Source organism: Equus quagga, chromosome 12 (assembly GCF_021613505.1).
Source record: "Equus quagga isolate Etosha38 chromosome 12, UCLA_HA_Equagga_1.0, whole genome shotgun sequence".
Lineage (NCBI taxonomy): Eukaryota > Metazoa > Chordata > Mammalia > Perissodactyla > Equidae > Equus > Equus quagga.
This window is the reverse complement of record NC_060278.1, coordinates 83,939,657-83,962,556: the sequence shown is the minus strand read 5'-3', so window position 1 is coordinate 83,962,556 and position 22,900 is coordinate 83,939,657. Positions and strand designations below refer to the sequence as shown.

The 22,900-nt window shown below is 53.7% G+C and overlaps 1 protein-coding gene across 4 annotated transcripts; it reads left to right on the top strand.

The window, feature by feature from the left end:
* Positions 1-261: 261 nt before the first annotated feature.
* TRIB3 (tribbles pseudokinase 3) lies at positions 262-18,379 on the top strand. Of its 4 annotated transcripts, none has more exons than XM_046678146.1 (5): positions 262-405; positions 776-891; positions 9,729-10,019; positions 12,618-12,910; positions 15,918-18,379. In XM_046678146.1, exons 3-5 carry the CDS (start codon positions 9,729-9,731, stop codon positions 16,393-16,395), a joined length of 1,062 nt encoding a protein of 353 aa, XP_046534102.1. In that variant the 5' UTR covers positions 262-405; positions 776-891; the 3' UTR covers positions 16,396-18,379. The 4 variants fall into 4 exon arrangements, with proteins under 4 accessions (XP_046534102.1, XP_046534101.1, XP_046534100.1 ...); XM_046678145.1 differs by having other exon boundaries at positions 264-405; positions 757-891; XM_046678144.1 differs by lacking the exons at positions 262-405; positions 776-891 and adding an exon at positions 5,872-6,105.
* Positions 18,380-22,900: the final 4,521 nt, after the last annotated feature.

Genomic DNA, 22,900 nt, shown 5'->3' with positions numbered 1-22,900 from the left:
CGCGGGGCCAGGCCTGGCTGAGTGTCCCCCACAAGGCCTAAGGTTCTCACTCTGGCACCCCAGGGGGCCGGGGGGTTGTGGGGGTAAGGGCCAGGGCAAGGCTCTGTGCTTGACCCAGGAGGGCCCCTTGCGCAAGGCTTTCTGATGCAACTGGCTGCTAGCTGAACACCTCGGCACCTCCCCACCCTGCACCCTGCAAGCTGTTCTCAGAAAGGGAAGGGCTGGACAGTGCCCTGGATTGAACACACATAATCCCCTTCCTTCCCTGGCCCTGGTGGCTTCAGGGCCTCAGGGAGCGGGCAGGAAGGAAGGCAGGCAGGGCCGGGATCAGATGACTCAGCAGGTCAGCTGCAACTTCTGTCGGAGGGGGCGGATCCGGGGCTCCCTCCGCCTCCCAGCTGGAAGGTAAGGGACGGAGTCAGGATCCCGGGAAGTTCTGGGAGCCCCATCCAACACATTCAAAGCAGCAATTATGTGGTTGAGCCCAGAGAGGTACTCGAGAGCCCAAGGTGACCCGACTGTCAGAGGCAAGGTCACAACCGAAACCCAGCAGTCCTCCTGCCAGCTCTAGCTCCTTCCACCTCAGGTTGGGGCGAGGACCCCTCCCCCTTGAGGAGGGCGTAGGACTTCCCCAGAACTTTCACCCAAAATGGGCTTTGGAACCACACAGACCTGGGTTCAAACCCCAGACTTGCTGTGTGACCCTGCGTGGGCTACTTCTGCCGTCTGACACGTGGTTTTCTCACCTGTGAAAAGAGCGTAAATTCATCCTCAGCCCACAGGGTTGTGGTCAGGATTACATGAGAAAGAAGATGGACAGCCCAGGTTGCCACATGGGGCACACTCAGAAGATGTGTCCCCACCTCTCCCTTCACCCTTAGCTCTCAAGAGGTGAGTGTTGGGGGGTAGGGAACAGGGGAGGTAGGGGTCGGGGTAGAGGCGGCAGCCTGGGCTCCGTGGATGTACTGGCCACTTGTCACCGAGTGCTTACTATTGCCAGGAACTCTTGTAAGCGCCTTACCTCTATTAACTCATTTAACGCTCCATTTAATCCAATAACAGTTCCCAATAACAACAAGCAGTTTGATAACCCCATCAGGAGGATACCACTATCAATTCTACTTCATAGATAAGGGCCCTGGCTCTCGGGGCAGCTAAGTGACTTGCCCAGTGTCATACAATTAGGACAGGCCAAGGAGGTCCTAAGACAGTGGACAAAGACCACCTGGACTTCGAGCCAGTTAGACAGGCTCCTAATCCTACTGCCCGCCTCACTCCTTAACCAGTGATGTCACCTCTCTGAGCCCCAGTTTCCTCATCTGTCTCCAGGGACGAGAACAGCAACTTCGTGGGAGGGGTGAGGATGGAGCGGGATGATGTGAGGAAGCACCCACACAGGGCCACGCTGGATCCACGGGCCCGAGAATCACATTCTTCGTGAAGAAAACCCAGGCCCGCAGGGCCGACCTGGTTCACCCAGCAGGGCCGTGGCCGCCCCTGGGCCACCTCTGGGCAGATGCTGTGCCCAGGCACAGGGCTTCCTGCCTTTCCTGCATGAGCCAGATTCAGATGCTGAGGGAGTTCTGCAAAGCCCCTGGGAATCGTTGGTGAACGGGGGGTGCCCGGTGTCCTGATGAGGGCTCCCCAAGAGGAGCCTAGGCCTGCAACTCCTGAATCACCCACTGCCTTTCCCAAATTGCTTGGCCCAAATCCATTTACGCATCTGTATTATTAGTTTCTCAGTGTTTTTCTCTCAATCAGCTCATTTTAAAAAACTTAGGTAAATAAAATTAAAATGGAAAATTTAGATACTGACCTCAAATGGGAAACCACTATCATTTCCCATAAGGAGGAAGTCACCATAAAATGAAATACAAGGAAAGCCAAATAAGATTCTTTGAACCTAGTAAAATCCTGTTTCTTGCTGAAGGCTCTGAGTTGCTCTTTATTCCTGAACAAGTGAGCCGTTAAAGGTGGAGAGGCTGTAAAACGACACTTCCTCCCCTCGGGACTGGAGGAGCAGGAAGAAAATCAGAAGGAGATACGGGTGTCACCGTATGATTCAAAGTTTAATAGAGCCTTGAGATGCTCCGACCCCCTGGCATCCTCCCTCTGCTGGACATGTCATCTCAGAAAACACTGACTCGTCCAACTCTCTCTTCCTACTGTACAGATAAGAAACTAAGGCCCCAGGAGGGGAAGTGACTTGCCCACCATCTCACAGCGTCAGTGGATTCAGCCAGACCTGGATCTAACCAGAACTCTTTCCAAGGTGTCGTTCTACCTTCGTGGGGAGAATTTACGAAGTCGAAGGTTCTAAGGACACCAGTGGTGGAATTTCAGGCGTTAGGCAGGCACCGGCGAGGGGCTGGAAAGGAAGGAGGCAGGCGTGGCCGCTCACATGGCCGTCCACGGACTCCCACCGCCTCTCCTCCCGTGGAGCTCAGCCCTCCGAGTTCCTCCTCTCAGTGCTGAGGGTCAGCAGAGCTACAGCAAATAGAAACACAGCCTGCTGGGCTCAGGCAGCCTGGTAGAGGGGCTTTCTCAGCCTGGACAGAAGGGAATTCATGAAAGCCAGACTCTCGACCCAGGAAAGTGCACATTTTTGCATTTAGTTTGGAGGAGTTGGTCACCATTTATTTTCTCTCCCTTTAACAAGTGCTTATGTATGCCAGGCTCTTCCCAAATATTAAGTCATTTAATCCTCATGACAAACCAACGAAGGGGGGTGCTATTATCATTCCCATTTTACAGATGAGGAAACTGAGGCATGGAGAGTTTAAGTAAGTTACCCAAAATCTTGCTACTCAGAAGTGGTAAGATTTGAATCCACGAAATGTGGTTTAACTGTAACAAGAGGCTGCCTCCATGCATTTAATCCTTAGGACTACAACGCAAAGAGGGTATAATCAATCCCATCCTATAGATGTGGAAACTGAGGCTCAAGGCTCTGTGGCACTTATGTTGTAGACCCCTCAGACTCTCCGCTTCCTTGCTCTGCTCCCTAGACCGTGTGCCAGGAATTCTCACTCTAGGGCTGTGCTACTCGATATGGTAGCCATTTGCTACCTGTGGCTCCTGAGCATTTAAAATGCGGCTGGTTGTGACTGAGGAACTGAACTTTCCATTTTATTGAATTTTAATTGTAAAACAGGTAGCATATTTTTTCCATTAAACCCAACGGAATTGTTTTGGTAAGACAAGAGTTCACTTTAACCACTGACAATTTAGCTTCCACGCTGATTTTGTCCAAATCAAGTGTAAAACACACGTGAGATTTTGAAGACATTAGTATGAAAAAAAAATTTAGATTATCTCGTTTATAATTTTTTATCTGTTGAAATGATAATATACTAGATACATCGGACTAAATAGAATATATTGTTAAAATTAACTTCACCTGTTCCTTTTTGTTTTTTAAAGATTGCCCCTGAGCTAACATCTATTGCCAGTCTCTTCTGTTTTTCTTCTTCTCAAAGTGCCCTGCCTCCCCCTGCTACATAGTTGTAAATTCTAGTTGTAGGTCCTTCTGGTTGTGCTGTGTGAGACACCGCCTCAGCATGGTCTGACATTCGGTGCCGTGTCGGCGCCCAGGATCCGAACGGGTGAAACCCTGGGCCTCTGAAGGGGAGCACATGGACTTAACCACTCAGCTCCGGGGCTGGGCTGGCCCCCTCACCTATTTCTTTTTATTCTCTTTTAATGCATGACTGGAAAATTTAAACCACATATGCGGCTTACCTTATGTTCTATTGGAAAGTGTTGGTCTAGAGAATTGGGATTTGACACCCCTATTTGTAACAAGGCTCCCAAACCTGGAGTCTAAGCCTAGGATGCGGTTCCAGTGATGATCCCCACAAGTCTAGGGGGAGGCCACCAGCTTGCAAAAATTGTGAACTGTCCCTGAACAACGTGAGCACTAGAGGTAGCTGCCCCAGGTTTGAATCTCAAATCTGCCTCTTACAACAAGCTGGGTAAGCCCCTCCTCTTGACTTATCTGTAGAATGAAGGTGACAGTGCCCATCTCATGGTTCCTTAAGTGCCTCAGGGCCTTTGCACTTCCCTTTTCTCTGTCTCCCCTCATATCTTTGCACTCCTTCTCTTCCTTAGGATCTTGGTTTAAACATCCCCTTTCCCATTTATTCAAGAAAATTCATGACACTTAGGGGCTGGCCCGGTGGCGCAGTGGTTAAGTTCGCATGTTCCGCTTCTCAGCGGCCCCGGGTTCGCTGGTTCAGATCCCGGGTGTGGACATGGCACTGCTTGGCACACCATGCTGTGGTAGGCGTCCCATGTATAAAAGTAGAGGAAGATGGGCACGATGTTAGCTCAGGGCCAGGCTTCCTCAGCAAAAAAGAGGAGGACTGGCAGTAGTTAGTTCCGGGCTAATCTTCCTCAAAAAAAAAAAAAAAAAAGGAAAAGGAAATACATGATGCTTACAATCTATTTTAAATTATCTCGGTTATTGATTTTATTTTCTTGATAACGATGTGTCTACCCACTGATTTATAAGACCCCCAAGGGCAGGGATGGGTCTGACTTGTCACTGCGGAGTCCCCAGCATTTAGAGCAGGGCCTGGCACAGCATGAAACAAAGTTAGGAACGTGGGAGCAAACCCAGGCAGTGCTGGCTTCACAGAGGTGCACAGAAGACAACCCTACGGCTGGGCTGCGCGGCCTCCCAGTGTGGAAGGTGAGTTCATTCATCCCTCCTGGCAGGAGGGTCACCGGGTTAGATGAGATCCCAGAAGCCCCTGGGGTGCCCTGAGGGCTCTGAGATGCAGGCGAGCTGGTCTCTGGCTCCCTGGAGCCAGGGAACAAAACTCCACCCGCCTCCCTCCAACCTCTGCCTGGAGGAGTTATTTTTTGACAGCGGTGAATTCAGACATCAAGATCTAAAAGGAATTTCCAAGAAAGGTGCTGGACCCCTGGGGCTGCACAGGGATGTTCCACCAGACAGCAAGTGGCACCAGGGCCTCCGAGGCCTGGGCTGTGAGTCCTGTGACAGGCACCTTCCCCTCTCTGAGCCTCCCTTGTCTCCGCTCTATTTACTGAGCACCTATGATGCGCTACACAGTTTTAAGCGTTTCACATGTATTGACATTTAATCCAAGCAACAACGTATGAAGTGAGGACTATCATAAGCCCATTTTGCGGAGGAGGAAACTGAGACAGGGTTTTAAGTAGCTTTCCCGAGGTAGCTAATGGGTCAGGGCAGAGGTGGGGTGCACTCTCAGGCAGGCTGGTTGCAGGATGCTTGCTCTTCACCACCAGGCTGCACGGCCTCTGTCAAATGAGTGCTGTGAAGCCCACGGGACCTCCGGCCTCCCCAGGGCGCAGCGCTGGTTCTTTTGAGCCCACAGCCGGCTCCTAAGCCTGTGTTCTTTGCAAAACCCCAGGGCTGCTTTCGCAAAGCGGTGCCCCTGAGTAGAATGGGGGGAGATGGAGCTTCCTGCCCGCCCTGCGTTCTTCTAAAGGTTTAATAAAGCCACGGTGGGTGGGAAAGTGCTTGACAAACGGGGAAGCACCTGCGAAACTGTCCCGGTTTGCTCTCTCCCCTCAGCACCCTCCTGAGGAGGGTGTTCTTCCCATTTCACAGATGGGGAAACTGAGGCTCAGGAAAGCAAAATGCTTTTTCCGAGGTGATAGGAAGCGTCAGAAGCTGGCGTCTGCGCTCAAACTTCGGGCGCGGGGCGGGAGGGGCGGGGGTGGAGACCAGACACCCCTAGAGGGCGCGAGAGGCCAGGGGTGGCGGGCGGCGCGCGGAGCGAGCGAGCGGGCGGGGCCGGGCCGGGGCGCGCTCGGCGGTGACCCCGAGGGGCGGGGCGCGGCGGCTGGTGCAATCTCGGGCCCGAGGGCGTCAGGAGGCGGCTGATTAGCTCAGGTTTACATCACCCGGGCCGGGGCCGGAGCCGGGCGCCCGGCGTCCCCGCGACACTCGCAGCGGAAGCGCCGGCGGCTCCGCACGCGTCCGGCTGCCGCGCAGGGGCTGAGCTCCACCGGATCCCGAGCTCCGGCGCGACGGACCGGCCCCCGGCCGCCTGGGGGGACCCCGGCGACTCCGAGCTTGGGCGGCGGCAGGACCCCCGCGCACGCGGGAGCGAGGTACCCGGCGGGGGACCGGAGAGAGGACGGAGAGCGGGCGCAGGGGAGCCGGGAGCCGCGGGGCGGCTGCGGGTTGGTGCGTGGGAGACACACACACACACACCTTTTAACAAATCCCGCCGTCCGAGGGCCGACCTGGGCTGAGTGTTCCCATTGGGTCTCAGGTGACACGGCCCTGCAGGGCTTGGACTCGCCCGAGGGTGGCCGACTCGGGCTGGGGCGAGAGTGCGCCCCCTCGGAGAGTGGCATTTGTGTCCCCGGGGCAGAGGGGGCCGGAGACTGAAGTGTCCGGGTGTCGCCCCGATACGGGTGTGCGATTGTCTGTTTTGTGTGAGTGTGAGGAGGAGGAGTTGTGTGGTTTGGTGCGGGAGGTCTGTGTGCGGGGGGCCTGGTTGGGAGCACTGGGCGACTGCGTGTAGGATCTGTGTCACTGTGGGGGGTGTGTCTGTAGGGATCTGCGGGGGTCCGCGTGAGCCTGTGGGGTCCGAGTGGGGATGGGTTTCGGGGGTCTGTGTCTCCGTGGACCAAGCGAGCTGTGGGAAGGGCTGGACACCTGGTGGCAGGTGTTGGCTGTGCGGGGACACGGTCGGGGCAGGGCTGGGGTGCCCGGGGTGGGGGCTGGGACGGGTGCACTGCAAGTGCGAGCCAGGATGCAGCGCGCCGGATGCGCGACGCCGGCGCGGTGCAGCTCCGGCTTTGCGCGTTGGACCGGGCGCGCGTGCATTCTGTTCCTGCTGACAGTGTGTACCGTACCTGCAGACTCCGGTGCAGGGGGCGAGGGCCCAGGTCCGCCCCTTCTCCCAGCCTGGGGCCCAGCCTCCTGCCCTTTGCCTCACCCCCTCCCAGGCCCCCCTCCCAGCACCCCTCGGTTTCCGCTGAACCTTCTTTCCATGACACGACACCGCTGCTTCAGCTCGCACCAGAGGAGCCAGGCTGCCGGGGGCGGGGCGAGGCCGCCAACTGCCTTCCGCGGGGTGGGGGTGGGGGGGCGTGTCAGACTGTGCGTGTGGCCTCGTTGGTATCAGTCGTGCGGTCGTGAGTGTGATGGAGGGCTGTGTGGTGTGTGCCTGTGCGCTTGCCCTGGAGGGTGAAGTGTATGTCGCTTAATATGTGTGTCCCTCTCTGCCCTGGATGCTTGGACAAAGTGAGTTTTTGGGGGGCGTGTGTACACCTGTCTGCCCTGGGTTGTGTGTGTGTTTGGTATGACTCGCTCTCATTCCGTGCTGGGGGGTGTCAGGGAGCAGCAAGAGGTAGATGTTAGGGGCCACCTCCAGCCTGCAGCAGAGATTCCAGTCCTGCAGTGTGGCCTTGCTGATCTCCAGACTCAGTTACCCCATCTGTCCCATGGAGCTTATCCCAGACCAAGCAGGCTCTGCGGCATGGATGGGGCCAAGCAGCCTGAGTGCTGATGTGGGTCCCCCCACCCCCAGAGCCTCTCCAGGGAGTCCCGTGCTTCTCAGGGCACAGAGCAGCCACACAGCCAGGGATCATCCTGTGTGACTCTCAGAACAGCCCTGGAGGTGAGGGGCGTCATCCTAGCCTCGACCCTGGGGTGATTTCTGAGCCTCTCAAGGGTAGCACTTAAGCGTCTTCAGCCATGAATGACAATAATAACAGTAACAGACCGCGGTAGTGACCATTTGCTGACGCCTGCCCTGCACCAGGGCCACTCGAATTTATTAGTGTTTTCATTTCATCATCACCAAAATCCTATGGGCTTTGCATCCTGTTCCCACTTTACAGATGAGGGAACTGAGGCTCAGGAAGGTTGAAGAATTTGTCCAGGGCTCCCCAGCCAGGATGGTTCTAGCCAGGATCAGAACCCAGGAGTATCTGACTACAGCTACGCCCACTGCATTCTTACCATCAAGGCACATGGGCTTGCACTCGGGTGGGGGCTCCCTCCTCCCAGGGCAGCCGGGGCAGCTGGGAGCAGCGTGACTGGAGAGGCGGTCCTTGGTGTGCGAAGCGACTCTGAGTGTGTTTCCCTGTTGATCCTGCCTGGGACTGTGGGAAGGACTCTACCTGGGCGGAAGTCCATCTCCCTCGAACCCCGACACCCGAGCTCCTTGTCCCCCATCTGGAGCCTGAATGGGCAGATGGGTGCTGGAGAGAATTTTTCTACGCTGACTGCCGCTGCCCTCTCCTCCACCCACCACACACGCAGTGATACAGCTGCACCGGGGGTCCCTCCTCCACAATTGAGTGAAGGAATTTGGGGGCCAGTGACCGACCCCCTGCTCCCCGGGAGAAACTGAGGCGCCTGTGGGACTGACTTCACCGTGGACTCTGATTCGGGTAGCTCCTGGGCCATCGGGCAATAGTAGATAAAGAAGACATACACTCTGTCTGTTTTGAAATACTCAAACAATAAATGAAGGCAGAATCCTCATTTTAAAATACTGAAATTGAAAATTCCCTTGCCTCCCTACCAGATCCCTTCCTGCCCTCGCAGCCTCCAGGAGGCCAGGAGCTCCTGTGGCCAGTGTCGTCTGGATCCTTCCAGACCTTTTCCTGTGCATTTGCACACCTACATATACACCAATATGGAGATACCTCATTGTATAAGCTGGTGGGGCTTTGTTTTTTGAGGAAGATTGGCTCTGAGCTAACATCCGTGCCCAACTTCCTCTATGTTTTATATGTGAGATGCCGCCACAGCACGGCTTGACAAGCGGTTCATTCATAGGTTTGCACCCGGGATCCAGGCCAGCGAAGCTGGGGCCACCAAGGCAAAACGTGCGAACTTAACTGAACTTAACCGCTGCGCCACCAGACTGGCCCCGATGGTGGGGGTTTTACATAAATGAGATCATCTTGGGTGTGTTGTTCAGCAGCCTGATTTGTTCCCTTGATAACATATCCATTCCAGAGCGTTCATTCATATGTACATTCAGGGCTTACCTCATTCATTCATCATCCCTCATTACCCTTCCCTTCCTCCGTGCCTCCCTCCCCCTCATAGCTAATAGCTGCCTACACTACAACACTCAACAGACTGAGTGCAAAGTCTCTCTTCCTCCCTCTCACAACCACCAAGCCCATCTCTCCACTGTACCTTTTTTTCTGTTTTCACTTAACGGTTCACTCTGGAGATCTTTCCAACTAGCACATAAAGAGTTTCCTCAATCTTTTGAATGGCTGCAATTGTTTCACGTGTGGATGAAGAATAATTTATTCAACCAGTCCCCTAAGGACGGATGTTAAGTTCTTTCTGTCACATGGGCTGCAGGAATAATTTTGTACTTGCATCATTACATCAGCATGTAGAGAGCATCCTGGCCCTTTTTCAGAGCTGTATAGTATTCCACTGTGTGGCCATACCATGATGTTTAACCAGCTTTCTACTTCTGGACATTTGTGGGTATTTCCTGCCTTTTGCTATTAGATACAAGGTTCTTCTGATGAACAGCCTTTCACGTATTTAATTTTTTGGCAAGCATTTTAGTTGGAGGATAAATTCCCAGAAGTGGGACATGCAGTCAAGGCTATGTGCGTTTGTTAGTTTAATACACACTGCAAATCACCCTCTGTAACGGCTGGGCCAATGTACCCTCCTGCCAGCAGGGGAAGAGAGGACCACCAAACAGCCTCACTTAGTGCCTTTCTCTCCTTCTTTCTAGATGCAAGCTACCCCTCTGGCTGCTCCTGCGGGTGCCCCCTCCAGGAAGAAGCGGTTGGAGTTGGGCGATGACCTAGACACCGAGGGTCCCACCCGGAAACAAGCTCGAAGTGGGCCCCAGCCCAGGCTGCCCCCCTGTCCACTGGCCCTGAGCCCACCCCCTGCTCCAGTCCGTGCCCCTGTGGGGACCACTGCCTCCCGGCTTGGGCCCTATGTCCTCCTGGAGCCTGAGGAGGATGGCCAGGCCTACCGGGCCCTGCACTGCCCCACAGGAACCGAGTACACCTGCAAGGTACCTGCCCTCGGGGCCACTCTCCCCTAGTGTCACAGGGGGCCTGGGAGGGGTCTTGGCTCCAGAGGATTGCCAGGGGCAATATAATATAATATAATATATGAGATATAATATAAGGGGTCTTATATTAATTTATTCTTGTGTTTATTGGGGAAGCAGCCCGTGAGCCCCCAGCTCTCGGTCAAGCTCTGGGCTGGGCTGAGACCAGAGAGGTAAAGCAGACAGTCCCAGCCCTGGAGTAACTCAGAGCATAGGCCCCACAGTGTGATAACTGTTGCAGGGGTGGAGCTTAGGGGCCCTGAGAGCACAGTGGCTTCTCCTCTGTTGTATTTGGGGGGCGTGGGGCGGGGGGAGTCAGACAAAGCTGAGTAGGAGTTAGCAGGAGAAGCGGGAGAAGCGAGGTCCGGGCAGCGCCCAGAGGAGAGAGCATGGCGCTCAGAGATGGAGAGGCCTTCCCTCTGGCCAGAGTGGAGAGGGTGTGCAGACGGGCAGGAGAGGAGGCTGGCAGCCGCCGGCGTGAGCGCGTTAGGAAGAAGCTCCCACGGGGCTGTGGGGAACCTTGGAAGACATGTGCACAAGGGAAGGGTGAGATGTGGTGGAGTCAGGTGTCCTGGGCCCCTGCAGATCATTGGGCCTACCCTGTGGCCTTTTTATGGATGAGAAGACTGAGGTCAAGAGGGAAGAAGGGCCGTGCAGGAAGCCTGGCTCCCAGGGCAAGGTTCAGGGTTCTTTGTAGAAATCAGGAGATGGGAAGGGTCAAGGTCCCCTGAGCATCCAACCACACAGGACACTGGCAGGTCGCAGCCCAAAAGCACAGAGATGAGAGATGAGAAAGGATGATAGGTGTTAACTGTGCGCCAGGTACTGCGTTGATTGCTTAGTGTGCATAATCTTTTCTAATCATCACACAATCTATGAGGCGGTTACTATTATTGGGCCTGATTTATAGATAGAGGACACTGAGGCTCTGAAAGTTGAGGTTACTTGCCACATCACAGAGCCAGGAGGTGTCAGAGCTGAGATTGGGCCCGGGCGGACTGAGCCCAGAGCCGTGCACCTCTTGCTGGAACAAGGGCAGGGGTGAGAACATAGGGGAGACCCAGGTGCACAAGCACAGGGGCAGGACGGGGGCTGGGTCCCCTTGGATGCACAGAGAGGCAGAAGGACTTAAGCCTCTGACTGGGGGCAGCAGCGGCTGCCTCAGCTCCTGCTGAGGGGGGGCAGGGGGACAGATGTGGGCATATGGTCCAGCCACCAGCCTTACCTGGGCTCTGGGCTGCCTGAGGCAGGTCCCCAGGGCTTGACCCCAAGTGCTCTCAAGAACCCCTGGCCTCTGGGTCCCCTTCCTGCAGCCTCACAGGTTCTTTCCTGTTCCCACTGGGGAGGGAAGTCCACGCTGAGAGGAATGACAAAGCATGCTTTCACGTGGCCCCAGTTACTCCGCAGCATTTCAGGGAGTCTGCTGGGATGTGCTGGTCCCCACACCAGCGTGAACCGCAAGGGTGACCTGCCAATTCCACATCGCCCAGGGTTTTCTGGTCAGTGTGTAGAGAGAGCAACATCGTGTCTTTGTAGATTATCGCCTTATTCATTAATTCCACCAGCCTTCAGAGAGCACCTGCGTGTGCCATGCCCCGCGCCGTGGTTCAGAAATAGATAAACTTCTGCTCTCATCAAGCTGACGTTCTAGTGGGGGACACGGACAATAAACAAGTGAAGAAGTAAAACATAGCAGGTGATCATAAAGCGGCTGTGCAGAACGAGCTAGAAGCTGGGAGAGAAGGGAAGGGGTTAGGGGTTCAGGCGATTTTAGCTGGGGAGGTCCGGGGACCTCTCTGAGGAGGTGACGCTGGAGCAGTGACTTGCATGAATTGAGGGAGCCAGCCCTGTGGCTATCCAGGCAGCAGGAAAAGCCAGCGCAAATGCACAGAGGCAGGGATGTGCTTGACCTAACTTTTAAAAAAGTCTCTGTTTTTGAATTATTTCCTCCATGCCACCACAACTGTTTTTTTTTTTTTTTAAGACATATGCTGACATTTTTTCCCCCATGGATTAAATGTGTCTATGCTTTGTTTATTTTTGTTTTCTTTGTGGCATAGCCAAGATAACATGCAAAAGGTTTAGAGTCAGACTAACCGAAGTGCGTATACGAGCCCTGCCGCTGTGTGGCTTGCAACAAGTCGCTTTCCTTCTCTGAGCATCTTCTCAGGGCTATGGCGAGGTGTCTGTCTAATGACCATAAAGCCCCTAGCACATTTCTCCAGACACCCCTCTCACCACCGCCCCTCTTCCCACCCGACCCCATTCCAGCCATACTGGTATTTGGCTGGGTTTCTAGAGCAGCTCAAGCTCTTTCTTGCCTCAGGGCCTTTGCACTGCCTGTGCCCCCCACCTGAAGGCTTATCCCATGAGGAGCATCTCTGATTCATTCAGCTCACTTCCTCAGAGTCCCTTCTGGACATACTTTCTGAAATAGGTGCCCCCTTCCAAAATATTCTCTATTCTAGCATCTTTCTAAAGGGTTGGTGCGACTTTCTAAGGCCAGCCCCAGGCTCCATGCGGTCCCCACCTCTGCTCACCGCTGTGCTCCACCCACAGGTGTACCCGGTTTGCGATGCCCTGGCGGTGCTGGAGCCCTACTCACGGCTGCCCCGCCACGGGCACGTGGCCCGGCCCACCGAGGTCTTGGCGGGCACGCGCCACCTCTACGCCTTTTTCCCGCGGCCCCACGGGGACATGCACAGCCTGGTGCGCCGCCGCCGCCGCCTCCCGGAGCCCGAGGCCGCCGCGCTCTTCCGCCAGATGGCGGCCACTGTGGCGCACTGCCACCAGCACGGTCTAGTCTTGAGAGATCTCCAGCTGCGTCGCTTTGTCTTCACTGACCGTGAGAGGTAAGTGTGGCCACAGAGACCTCACCCACAGGCACACCGGAGAGTGGGCCATCATGGGGAAACTGAGGTTCGGGAAGGCGGAGGACCTCATGCAAGTTCTGGGAAAAGGTTGACCCTCTCCTATTGGAGCTCCTTGCGGATGGAGGCTTGCCTATGGGGATGAAGAGCAGGGCTACACTGGGCGACATGGCCTGGATCCCTACAAATAGGAGCCAGGCACTGTTATTGTCCCCATGTGGCAGGGGAGGAAACTGAGGCCCAGGGAGGTCAAGTAATGCCCAAGACCCCACAGCTAAACAAAGAGTAGAGCTGGGATTTGACCCCAGATGTGACTCCAGAGCCAAGTCCTAATGCGCTCTGGGAGGCGGGAGGCCGGGGTGGGCTCACTCCTGCTTCCGGGTGCCCAGTGTCTCTGGACCTCAGCTTCCCCATTGGTAGGGGAGAGGGCTGGATTGTCACAATGTCTCCAGGATTTCAAGGTCACAGACAGCAGCCAAAACAGGCCCTGAAGTTCACCGCATTGGAACTTTTTCTGTGAAACTGAGAATCAGTGATTTTTGGAACCCGAGGACAGACGGAGACCCTGCGTCCTGTCCCCTCCCTAGACTCCTGGGATGTGCACGATGTGTCGGGGACGCCCCTAGCCACCAGGTCCACATGAACACCCAGCAGGAGCATCGATTTCATTTCAGGATTTTTGAGGACAGGGAGGAAGGTGACCCCACTGCACTTTTTAAAACTTTTTATTTTGAAATACTTTCAGACTTTCAGGAAAGTTGCAAAAATAGTCCAAAGAATTCCTGTATCTCTTTCACCCAGTTTCCCCAAATGTTAACATCCCACATCACCATGGTACAGCCATCCACGCTCAGCAGTTAACCTTGATCTAGTACTGCTAATTAAACCCCAGACTGATTCAGCGTTCACTAATCTCCCACCAAGGTCCTTCTTCTGGCCAGGATCCCATCCGGCCCCCCGCATCCGACGTCCTGTCTCCGGTCCCAGACAGTTCCTCTGTCTCCCCTCGTCTTCCTTGACCTCGATACTTTTGAAGAGGGCCAGTTGCTTAGTTTGTAGAATGCCCTCTACTGGGTGTTGACTGACATTTTTCTCACGGTTAGACTGAGGTTGTACATTTTTGGCAACAACACCCCAGAAATGAGAGGCCCTGTTGGTACATCACAGCAGGAGACCCCTGATGTTGACACCTGTTGCTGTGATGTCAACCTGGATGGATGGTGTGGCTGCTAACGTTCTCCACTGTAAGCTTCCTAATTTACCCTTTGTAATTAACAAGTACCTGGGGTAATACCTTGTACTTAACAAGTCCCTCAAGCTACTTTGAAGTTACGCATATAAATCCTCTGGTTATCCTCAGACTTTCGCCCACTGATTTTAGCAGCCATCCATCTTGCCTGGAGCCGTTATTGCTCTCACGTTTGCCTAAGGGTGATTTTCTATCTACTTCTCTTTCCTTCTACATTTTATACCAAAATGAACATGCCTTTAGGAAGAAGTAGAATGTAAAGTTTATAATGATTTTTAAGCTAATCACAACTTCAAATCATTTTGAGCTTAGGGTGAGGACGAAACCCCAGGCCTCCCCGAGGTGAGAGAACGCTTCCTTCTCTTTTCAAGGCAATAGTTTGAGAAACACTGTGGGTAGAAGGACAGTGGGGTCAGACGGACCTGGGTTCAGATCTTGGCTCTACTTGTTACCTACTCTTTGGCCTTGAACAACTGCTTCACCTGCCTGAGCCTTGACTTCTCCATCTGTAAAATGGGCCGAGAATGCTGACACCTGTCCCCAGACACACACGCCTTTGCTGCGATTCACAGGATCGGTCAGTGTTTGGGAAATGCCAGTAGGCACCCAGGAAGTAGGAATAAGATGAATAGCAGTGGGAAGAGGATGTTTCTTATCAAAGTACCCTGGAGGGCTCCAGGGAGTTGTTTATAGCAGAAGCTGCAAATGGGCTACACACCCTTTTTGTTTTGCTCCACATACATGTTCATTTGTTTTTTTTTTTTTTTTGAGGAAGATTTGCTCTGAGCTGACTACTGCCAATCCTCCCCTTTTTGCTGAGGAAGACTGGCCCTGAGCTAACATCCATGCCTATCTTCCTCTACTTTATATGTGGGACGCCTGCCACAGCACGGCTTGACAAGCGGTGCCATGTCTGCACCCGGGATCCGAACCAGTGAACCCTGGGCTGCAGAGAAGTGGAATGTGCGCACTTAACTGCTGCGCCACTGGGCCGGTCCCAAGTTCATTTGTTTTTAATTGAAATTGGTTGCCAACATTTCAAACACTGAGACTTTTTCATTAAAATATGATTTCTGGCTTCTCTTGGGAAAAAATGGGACCATGGAGCCAGCTCGGGGACCAGGTGAGGGGCTCACAGGGCTGGCTCTGAGCAGGTGAGAGCCAGGGTTCCCGTCCCGTCCCCGCGCCCTGTGGCTGTAGCATGGCTACATGGCTGTAGCCTTCCCCCAGGTTGTGGGAGGGTGGGATGACATGTGTCAGGTAGCGGACCTCACTCGGGTCAGGTACACAGTGGACGGACGCTCCACGAAGGCTGACGGGAATGTTGTCAGTGGTGCCTTGTCAGGCAGGGTTTGTGCTGCGATGTTTGGCACAGTCTCCACTTCCTACTTCTCTTGTTTTATTACCTGCCTGCAGTGTAAGTTCTCATCTGCTTTAAGAGAGGCTTCATGCCCTCAGCCCCCTCGGCCCTCTCCTTGAGGGACTGCTGGGAAATGTGTTCCTCCCAGAGGCCAAGTTCAAATTCAGTGCCTCTGTGACCTTGAGAAATCACTTACCCTCTCTGAGCCTGGGCTTCCTCATCTGTAAAACAGGATCAATCGCCCAGCCTCACAGGACTGGCTCATGTTTGCCCAGTGCGAGCAGGCCCTCGGGAAGTGGGTGCCATTCAGAGGTACAGTGTGGGGTGGTGGCAGGGGTGGTCCCCCTGGAGCTGACCCCTCTGTCTCTCTCCCACCACAGGACGAAGCTGGTGCTGGAGAACCTGGAGGACGCCTGTGTGCTGAGCGGGCCAGACGACTCCTTGTGCGACAAGCACGCGTGCCCGGCTTATGTGGGACCGGAGATCCTCAGCTCGCGGCCATCCTACTCGGGCAAGGCGGCAGATGTCTGGAGCCTGGGTGTGGTGCTCTTCACCATGCTGGCCGGCCACTACCCCTTCCAGGACTCAGAGCCCATCCTGCTCTTTGGCAAGATCCGCCGCGGGGTCTTTGTCCTGCCTGCGGGCCTCTCAGCCCCGGCCCGCTGCCTGATCCGCTGCCTCCTTCGACGGGAGCCAGCCGAGCGGCTCACAGCTGCGGGCATCCTGCTGCACCCCTGGCTGCGGGAGAACCCGACGCCCTCGGTCCCATCCGGATCCCACCTCTGGAGGACTGACCAGGTGGTCCCCAGTGGACCGGGGCTGGAGGAGGGAGAAAGGGAAGCGGGTCTGTATGGTTAGTGCTACCCGACGAGACTCTGAGCTGCACACAGTGGCTTGAGTGTGGGGCGTCTGCAAGCTCTCTCCTGCCGCTTTGAACTGAGCCAAACCTTAAGTGCCTTCTAGGAGGGAGAAGGGAGGAGGCATGTGCACACGTGTGTGGTCCCACGCATGTGCACACGCGCTTGTGCATTCAGCAAGTCCTTCTTGGGAGCTCGCTGAGGGCCAGGCCCTGTTTTGGGGGCTGGGAACACAGCTGTGAATACAAGAGACGAAACTCCTGCTCACAGAGCTGACAGCACTTTTCCATGCCCACAGGGCAGTGTCCACCCTGGGCACACTTAGTGCAGGTGTCCACATCCACTCGTGCTGGCGCCCAGGCACCTCTGTCATGGGACGGTCCCTTTTGCAAACAAACCAGCTGCCTTTGTATCTTGCACCTTTCAGAGAAAGGGAAGCATCTCTGTGCCAAAGGCTCCAGGCCTCTCCCCTGCCACTTAGGGCTCCAGAGCCCAGGTCGTGCTGGGAGTGGTGCCCCCAGCAGCTCTGTCCGCTTGGCCAAAGGATTCTCCATCCAGGCCTTAGCCAAGGATTTGAGCTGGGAGATCAAGAGTGTAAACTGAGGCTGTTCCTCACCTAACTCTAGGAATGGTCTGGAATGAGGAGCCAGACCTGTCTACTTCTGTGAGCCCTGACCTGAGCACCAGAGTTGGGCAACAGGATTAGGCAGTGTGCACCCTGGCCTCCCGGAAAGTCCCAAGCCCTGTTCTGGGGATCCTTGGGGTGCAGGAACCCACATCGTTACTACGGGTTTTTGATGCCATGAGTCTATATTTCTACCTTGTGTCTAATAAAGGAGTTGTGAAATGCTTTTATTCCTCCTGGACAGTTCTGTCCTCTCCTCCCCATCTCTTAGCAGTTTTTCTGCCTCCGAGACGAGCCCCAGTGAAAGGCAGGAGGCCTGTGTGCCAGCCTCAGCTGAGTGGTCGTGAGAACAGAAGCCCCAGCAGCTCCTCCCACACTCTCGCTGCTCCTTCTGGAAGCAGTGGTGTCTCAGGGTACTTTTTGGCTGCAAGTGACTGAAACTCCAAGTCAAAGTGGCTTGAAAAAGAAAGAAATGTATTGCACACAAAGCAAGAAGTCAGCAGGCGGGGTGGGTTCCAGGGCAGGCCGATTCAGCTCTCAGAGCTGTTAGCAAGGACCCAGGCTCCCTGCGCTCATCCTGTCTCTCTGCTCTGTTGTCCCAGGTGACTGCTGGTGCAATGGCCACAGCAGTCCCCGGTGTCACATTAGAGAGATCAAGGACCAGAGGAAGAAGGAGGGTGGCGTTGTGCTGCTCAAGAACTCGGGACTCTGGAGTCAGGCTGCCTGGAATTGGATCCTGGCTCCAGCACTCGCTAGATGTTTGACGTTCAGCAAGTTTCTTAACCACTCCGTGCCTCAGATTCTTCCTCTGTAAAATGAGGGATAATAGTACCTAACTCGTGAGAATTCAATGAGTTATTTTATGTAAAGCACTTAGAATAAATGCCTGGCATCAGAAGCCCTCAGTAAGAGTTAGTTATCGTTCTGGTCCCCATAGCTCTTTCTTGGGATGAGGAAAGCTTTCCTGGAAGCACTCCTAACTTCCTATTGGCCAGAACTGGGTCACGTGCCCTTTCTTGCCCAATCGCCTCTGAGGGAAATGCAGTGGCTAATTAATCATGCCCATCCTCCAGCTGTAGGTGGGGGCAGCCTCCCTGAGGCTCATGTCACCTGTGTCAGGAGGGGGGAGTGACACTTGAACAAAATCAGATTCAGAGAGGGAGGAGAGAGTGGGAGAAAGCATGAGGAGGAGAACTGAGATGCTCCGGTCAGCGGCCTGCCAACTGCAGACATGTGAGAGAGGCCATCCCAGATCATCCAGGCACCAGGCGACCCTCCAGCTGACGGCAAACGCAGAGGTCAGTCAGGCTGGCCCAGACCAGAAGAACCACCCCACTGACCCACAGAAGGATGAGCTCAATAAAATGATTGTTGTTTTAAGGCACTAAGTTTTGGGGTGTTTTGTTATGCAGCAAACGCTAACTGACATAGACAGGAACTAGTCAGCCTCATCGCTATGCACCCAGCATTGCCTGAAACAGGGCCCAGCTGTGTGTAGGGTCACATGGGGCAGCCCCCAACCTTTCTCCTTCCTCCTTCCAGCTTCCAACAGACCTTGTCCCAGCTCCCTCACAAGCTAGGTCCTTCCCGGCACCTGTAGACCAAGGGAAGCAAACTCGTAGAAGATAGGGGCTGCCAAGCGGCATGAACTGTGCCCACCCTGGACCTACATTACACAGAGACTCACTTACTCCTCACAGCAACCCTATGAGGTAGACGCTCTTGTCATCTTACAGACAAGAGCAATGAAGTTCGGGGAGAGGAGAAGACTCGCCCAAGACCACCAACAGAGAAAATGACTCACCTGGTTTTGCCTTGAAGCAGGAACTCTTGACAAGCCACTTGGATGCAGCCACGTGAAAACTGCCACGTAAAAATGCAAAATCCACTCTTGCCCAGCCGTGCAGGTAGCCACACACCTGACTGCAACTGGTGGGGACTTTCCTGTTCTATTTATGTTCATTCAATGATCATTGTAGGGAAGTTTCACAATGTCAAGTGTAATACGTACATATTACCAGAGGGAGGGACCGTTAGAGATTTAAGTGGGGATTTTCTCTGCAACTGGGAGCTAAACACAAAAGCTCGCATCGTGGCTGGCCCGATGACTCCTTCACGTAGCAATTGGACAACTATACTGAATGCCGACTGTAGGCCAGGCACCATGCGAGAGGGACACAGATGCGGTCCCTGCCCCCAAGGACTCAGTCTAACAGAGGAGACAGGTTAAACAGATAACCACACAAATTAAAACGTTACTAACACCTTGTGGCAAAGGTGGGCATCACCAAATATGTCACGTGCTCCCCCATGTGCCCTGGCCTCCCTTACAGTCACATGACTAGCTCCAAGCAATGGTGTGTGCGTAGAAGTGACAAATACGGCAGTCACTTCCAGGCTGAAGCAATTGAGAGTGGGTGGGCCTCCATCCCTGTCTCTCCCTTCCACGACCACCTTGAGGCCAGGCCTTCCCTCAGCTACAAGACAGAGGAGGGCCACCAGCCCCACACTGGATTTTACTAAGCAAGAAATGCAGCTTCGTGTGCTAAGTCTGCAGCTTGGAGTTAATCTGTCGGACAGGTAGTGTTAATTACCATGACGAAGGGAAATTTGCCAGGAAAATTCTCTCTCCTAGTAACTAGGCTGGATCAGCCTTGGCCGCAGTACAAACCCCAGCGCTCAGCAGTTCACGATTCACTGGTCAGCAGTTCAGGCTGAGCTCAGCCGGGTCCCTCGGGCGGTTGCAGGCAGTGGGTGCCTGGGAGGGGCTGCTGCAGCCCCGCTTCCAGTAGGCAGGCCCTCGGACCCCCGGCTGCCATGGCTCAGCTCTGCTCCGCTCCATCTGGCCTCAGCTTCCAACAGGCTCAGCGCCAACTCCGCGTGGTGGTCTTGGCGTTTCAAAAAGCAACAAGAGAGGACAGATCCCAACGTGCAAGCTGTGTTTGGACCACATCAGCAAACGTCCCTTCAACCAAAGCGTGTCACTAAGCCAGATTCAGGGGGTGGAGAAATAAATGCTCCCTCTTGATGGGAGGAGCTGAAAATAATTTGTGGCCTTTTTTTCTTCAATAGACGACATGAGATACACTTGATCTAATAAGTTGACCAGTGTGTCCCTAAAACCCACCCTGCAGGTCAGGCTGTGCGCTACCCCCCTCACCCCCGCAAATGGCTTGGTGTCTGGGGCCTCAGCCTGTTCCCCTCCTCTCCGTGTGGCTAAGCCCTGCCCATCACTTGAGGCTGGACCTGGAGCCTCTTCTGACCCTTGTCAGAGCAGGGGCTCTCAGCTGCATTTGCTCGTCCCTGCATCAGTCCCCTGCATCAGTCCCCTGCATCAGTCCCCTGGGGTGTGCGTTTAAGACGCAGATCCCCGGCCTCTTCCCACACCTAGTGAGTCACAACGTTCTGCACCTTAACGAGCTCCCTGGATGCTGCTGCTGAGCATCCGACTTGGAGAACCTCTGTATTTGGAGAAATCCTGACTCCTTGGGGCCTCAGAGCTCATTTCAGCTCTTCTCTGGGCCTGTTCAACCCCAGCTCAGGTGTAAATGGGTATAACTTCTACCTGCCTGGGGTGCTAGGATGGGCTCATAGGTGTGAGAGGGCTTTATCCGAGGTCAGAATCTGAGCCACCACGACATTTGCACCAGCTTCCTGGGGAAAGACATGCAGCCCCTCCTTCATCACCCTCTCTCTCCTTACCCGGCTTTGTGGTTCTTTACAGCACGCAGCACCGCCTGGCAGGACGTTCTGGATCTGTTTGTGTATGTGAGTTTCCTAAGGCCAGGGACTATGTTTTGTTTACAACTGTCTCCCCAGCTCCCAGAACAGTGCCTAGCACACAGAGGTCCCCAATATTTGTTGAATGACTGAATGACAGTGGTTGCTATGCCGATCCTACAGGTCTAGGGCAGAGCCGGGACGCTCATTAAGGATGGTTAATGTTTACTGAGCACAGACTACGTGCCAGGCACGGCTCTAAGAGCTTCACATGCATTATCTCATTTGACACATGATAGCCAGCCTCTAAGATGGCCCTCGATGATCCTCAGTGCCTGGTATCCATGCCCTGGCATAGTTCCCTCCCACTCTGAGCTGTGCCGACCAGTGTCACTAATTAGGATATCATGAAAATGATGGAGTATGACCTTTAAGGCTAAGTCAAAATATATTATAGTTCCTGCCTTGCTCTCCTGGATTATCTGCTTTGGGGAATGCCAGCTGCCATGTCACTAGGACGCTCAAGCAGCCCTCTGGAGAGGTACAGGGGGCGAGGAGATGGGCATCCCGCAACAAACCACCACCAGCCAGGCATACGAGTAGGGTTTCATGAAAGTCTATCCTCCAGCCCCAGTCAAGCCTTCAGATGACTGACGTCCCAGGCAACATCTTAACCGCAGCTCGTGAGAGACCTTGAGCCAGAGCCACCTAAGACACTGTTCCTGAATTCCTAACCCACAGAAACTCTGTGAGATCTAGATGTTGATTATTGTTTAAGCTGCTAAGTTTTGGGGCAATCTGTTACGTATCAGTAACCAATAGCTGGTAGAGATGCTCACAACAGTCCTATGAGGGAGGGACCATCATGATCACCATTGTACAGAGGGGGAAACCGAGGCCCAGAGAGGGGGAATCTCTTGTCCAGGGTCACACAGAGAGCAAACGGTGGGACTGAACACAGGTTTGAATGACTACAGAGTCTACCCACTGGGATGAAGGATGTCCAAAGTGAATGACAGCTCTGCCCTCGAAGGGCCAAGGCTAAGATTAGAACATTTGGAAGAATATATCTGCCCCAAGTACAGACTTGTGCGGGTGACCTCAGGGCTGAAAGGAACACGACCATCGTGAACCGGCAGGGTCAGCAGGAGAAAGCAAGGCAACAGGAGTGAGAACCAGCAGAAAGAGACACCCAGAGTTCAGATAGTGATATCATCCAACACAGATTATGAAACAGAAATGTTTACTGTGCTTAAATAAATAAATACCAACCTGAAACTATGGCCGAAGTATAGGAAATTATATCACGTGACAAAACCGATTTGGACACTCAGTAGAACTTCTAAAATGAAAAATATCATAACTAAAATAAAAGATTCAAAAGATTTAGATTAGATGCGGCTAAAGAGGGAATTAGTGAGAGAGAGGTCCGACATCAATCACAGATCCAGGAGACTCCATACATTTTCACACATAGACACATCCTGGTAAAAACGTAAAAGACAAAGACAATGAAAAAATCTTAAAAAGCACTCAGAGGAAAAAAATCAGACAGATTACTTTCGAAAGAACAGTGGTGTAACATGGATGAACCTCAAAAACATTATGCTAAGTGAAAGAAGCCAGTCACAAAAGACCACATATTGAAATAATATAAAATGTCCAGAATAGGAAAATCTGTCGAGACTGAAAGTAGATTAGCGCTGGGGTCACGGAGGGTGGGAGATGGGGAGTGTCTGCTAACAGGTCCAGCGTTTCTTTAGGGGTGATAAAAATGTTCCAGAATTAGATTGTGGTCATGGCTGCTCAACTCTGCAAGTGTCCTAAAAACCATTAAACTGCACACTTTAAGTGGGAGGATCTTACGGTATATAAATTCTCTCTCAGTAAAGCTGCTGAAAGGGAGAACAGGAGTTTGACTGACAGACAATGTCTTGACTGCAAGCATGGAAGCTGGAAGGCAAGGAACGCCATCTTCAAAGGGCCGAAATGCCGGCTAGAATTCTATACCCAGCAAAAATGGATATCAACAATGAGGCCTCAATAAAGCCTTTTCAAACAAAAACCGAGAAAGTTTGTCACCAGAAGTCTCTCCCCGTGGGGAGTTCTAAAATAGCCGTTCTTAAACTTGGCTTCTCATTACAAACACCAGAAAGCGTTA

Bases quoted from the DNA above. Each gene is read 5' to 3' on its own strand.
- TRIB3 (XM_046678143.1), top strand. The intron at 10,020-12,617 runs GTACCTGCCCTC...CTCCACCCACAG, and splicing joins GAACCGAGTACACCTGCAAG to GTGTACCCGGTTTGCGATGC. The intron at 12,911-15,917 runs GTAAGTGTGGCC...CTCCCACCACAG, and splicing joins GTCTTCACTGACCGTGAGAG to GACGAAGCTGGTGCTGGAGA.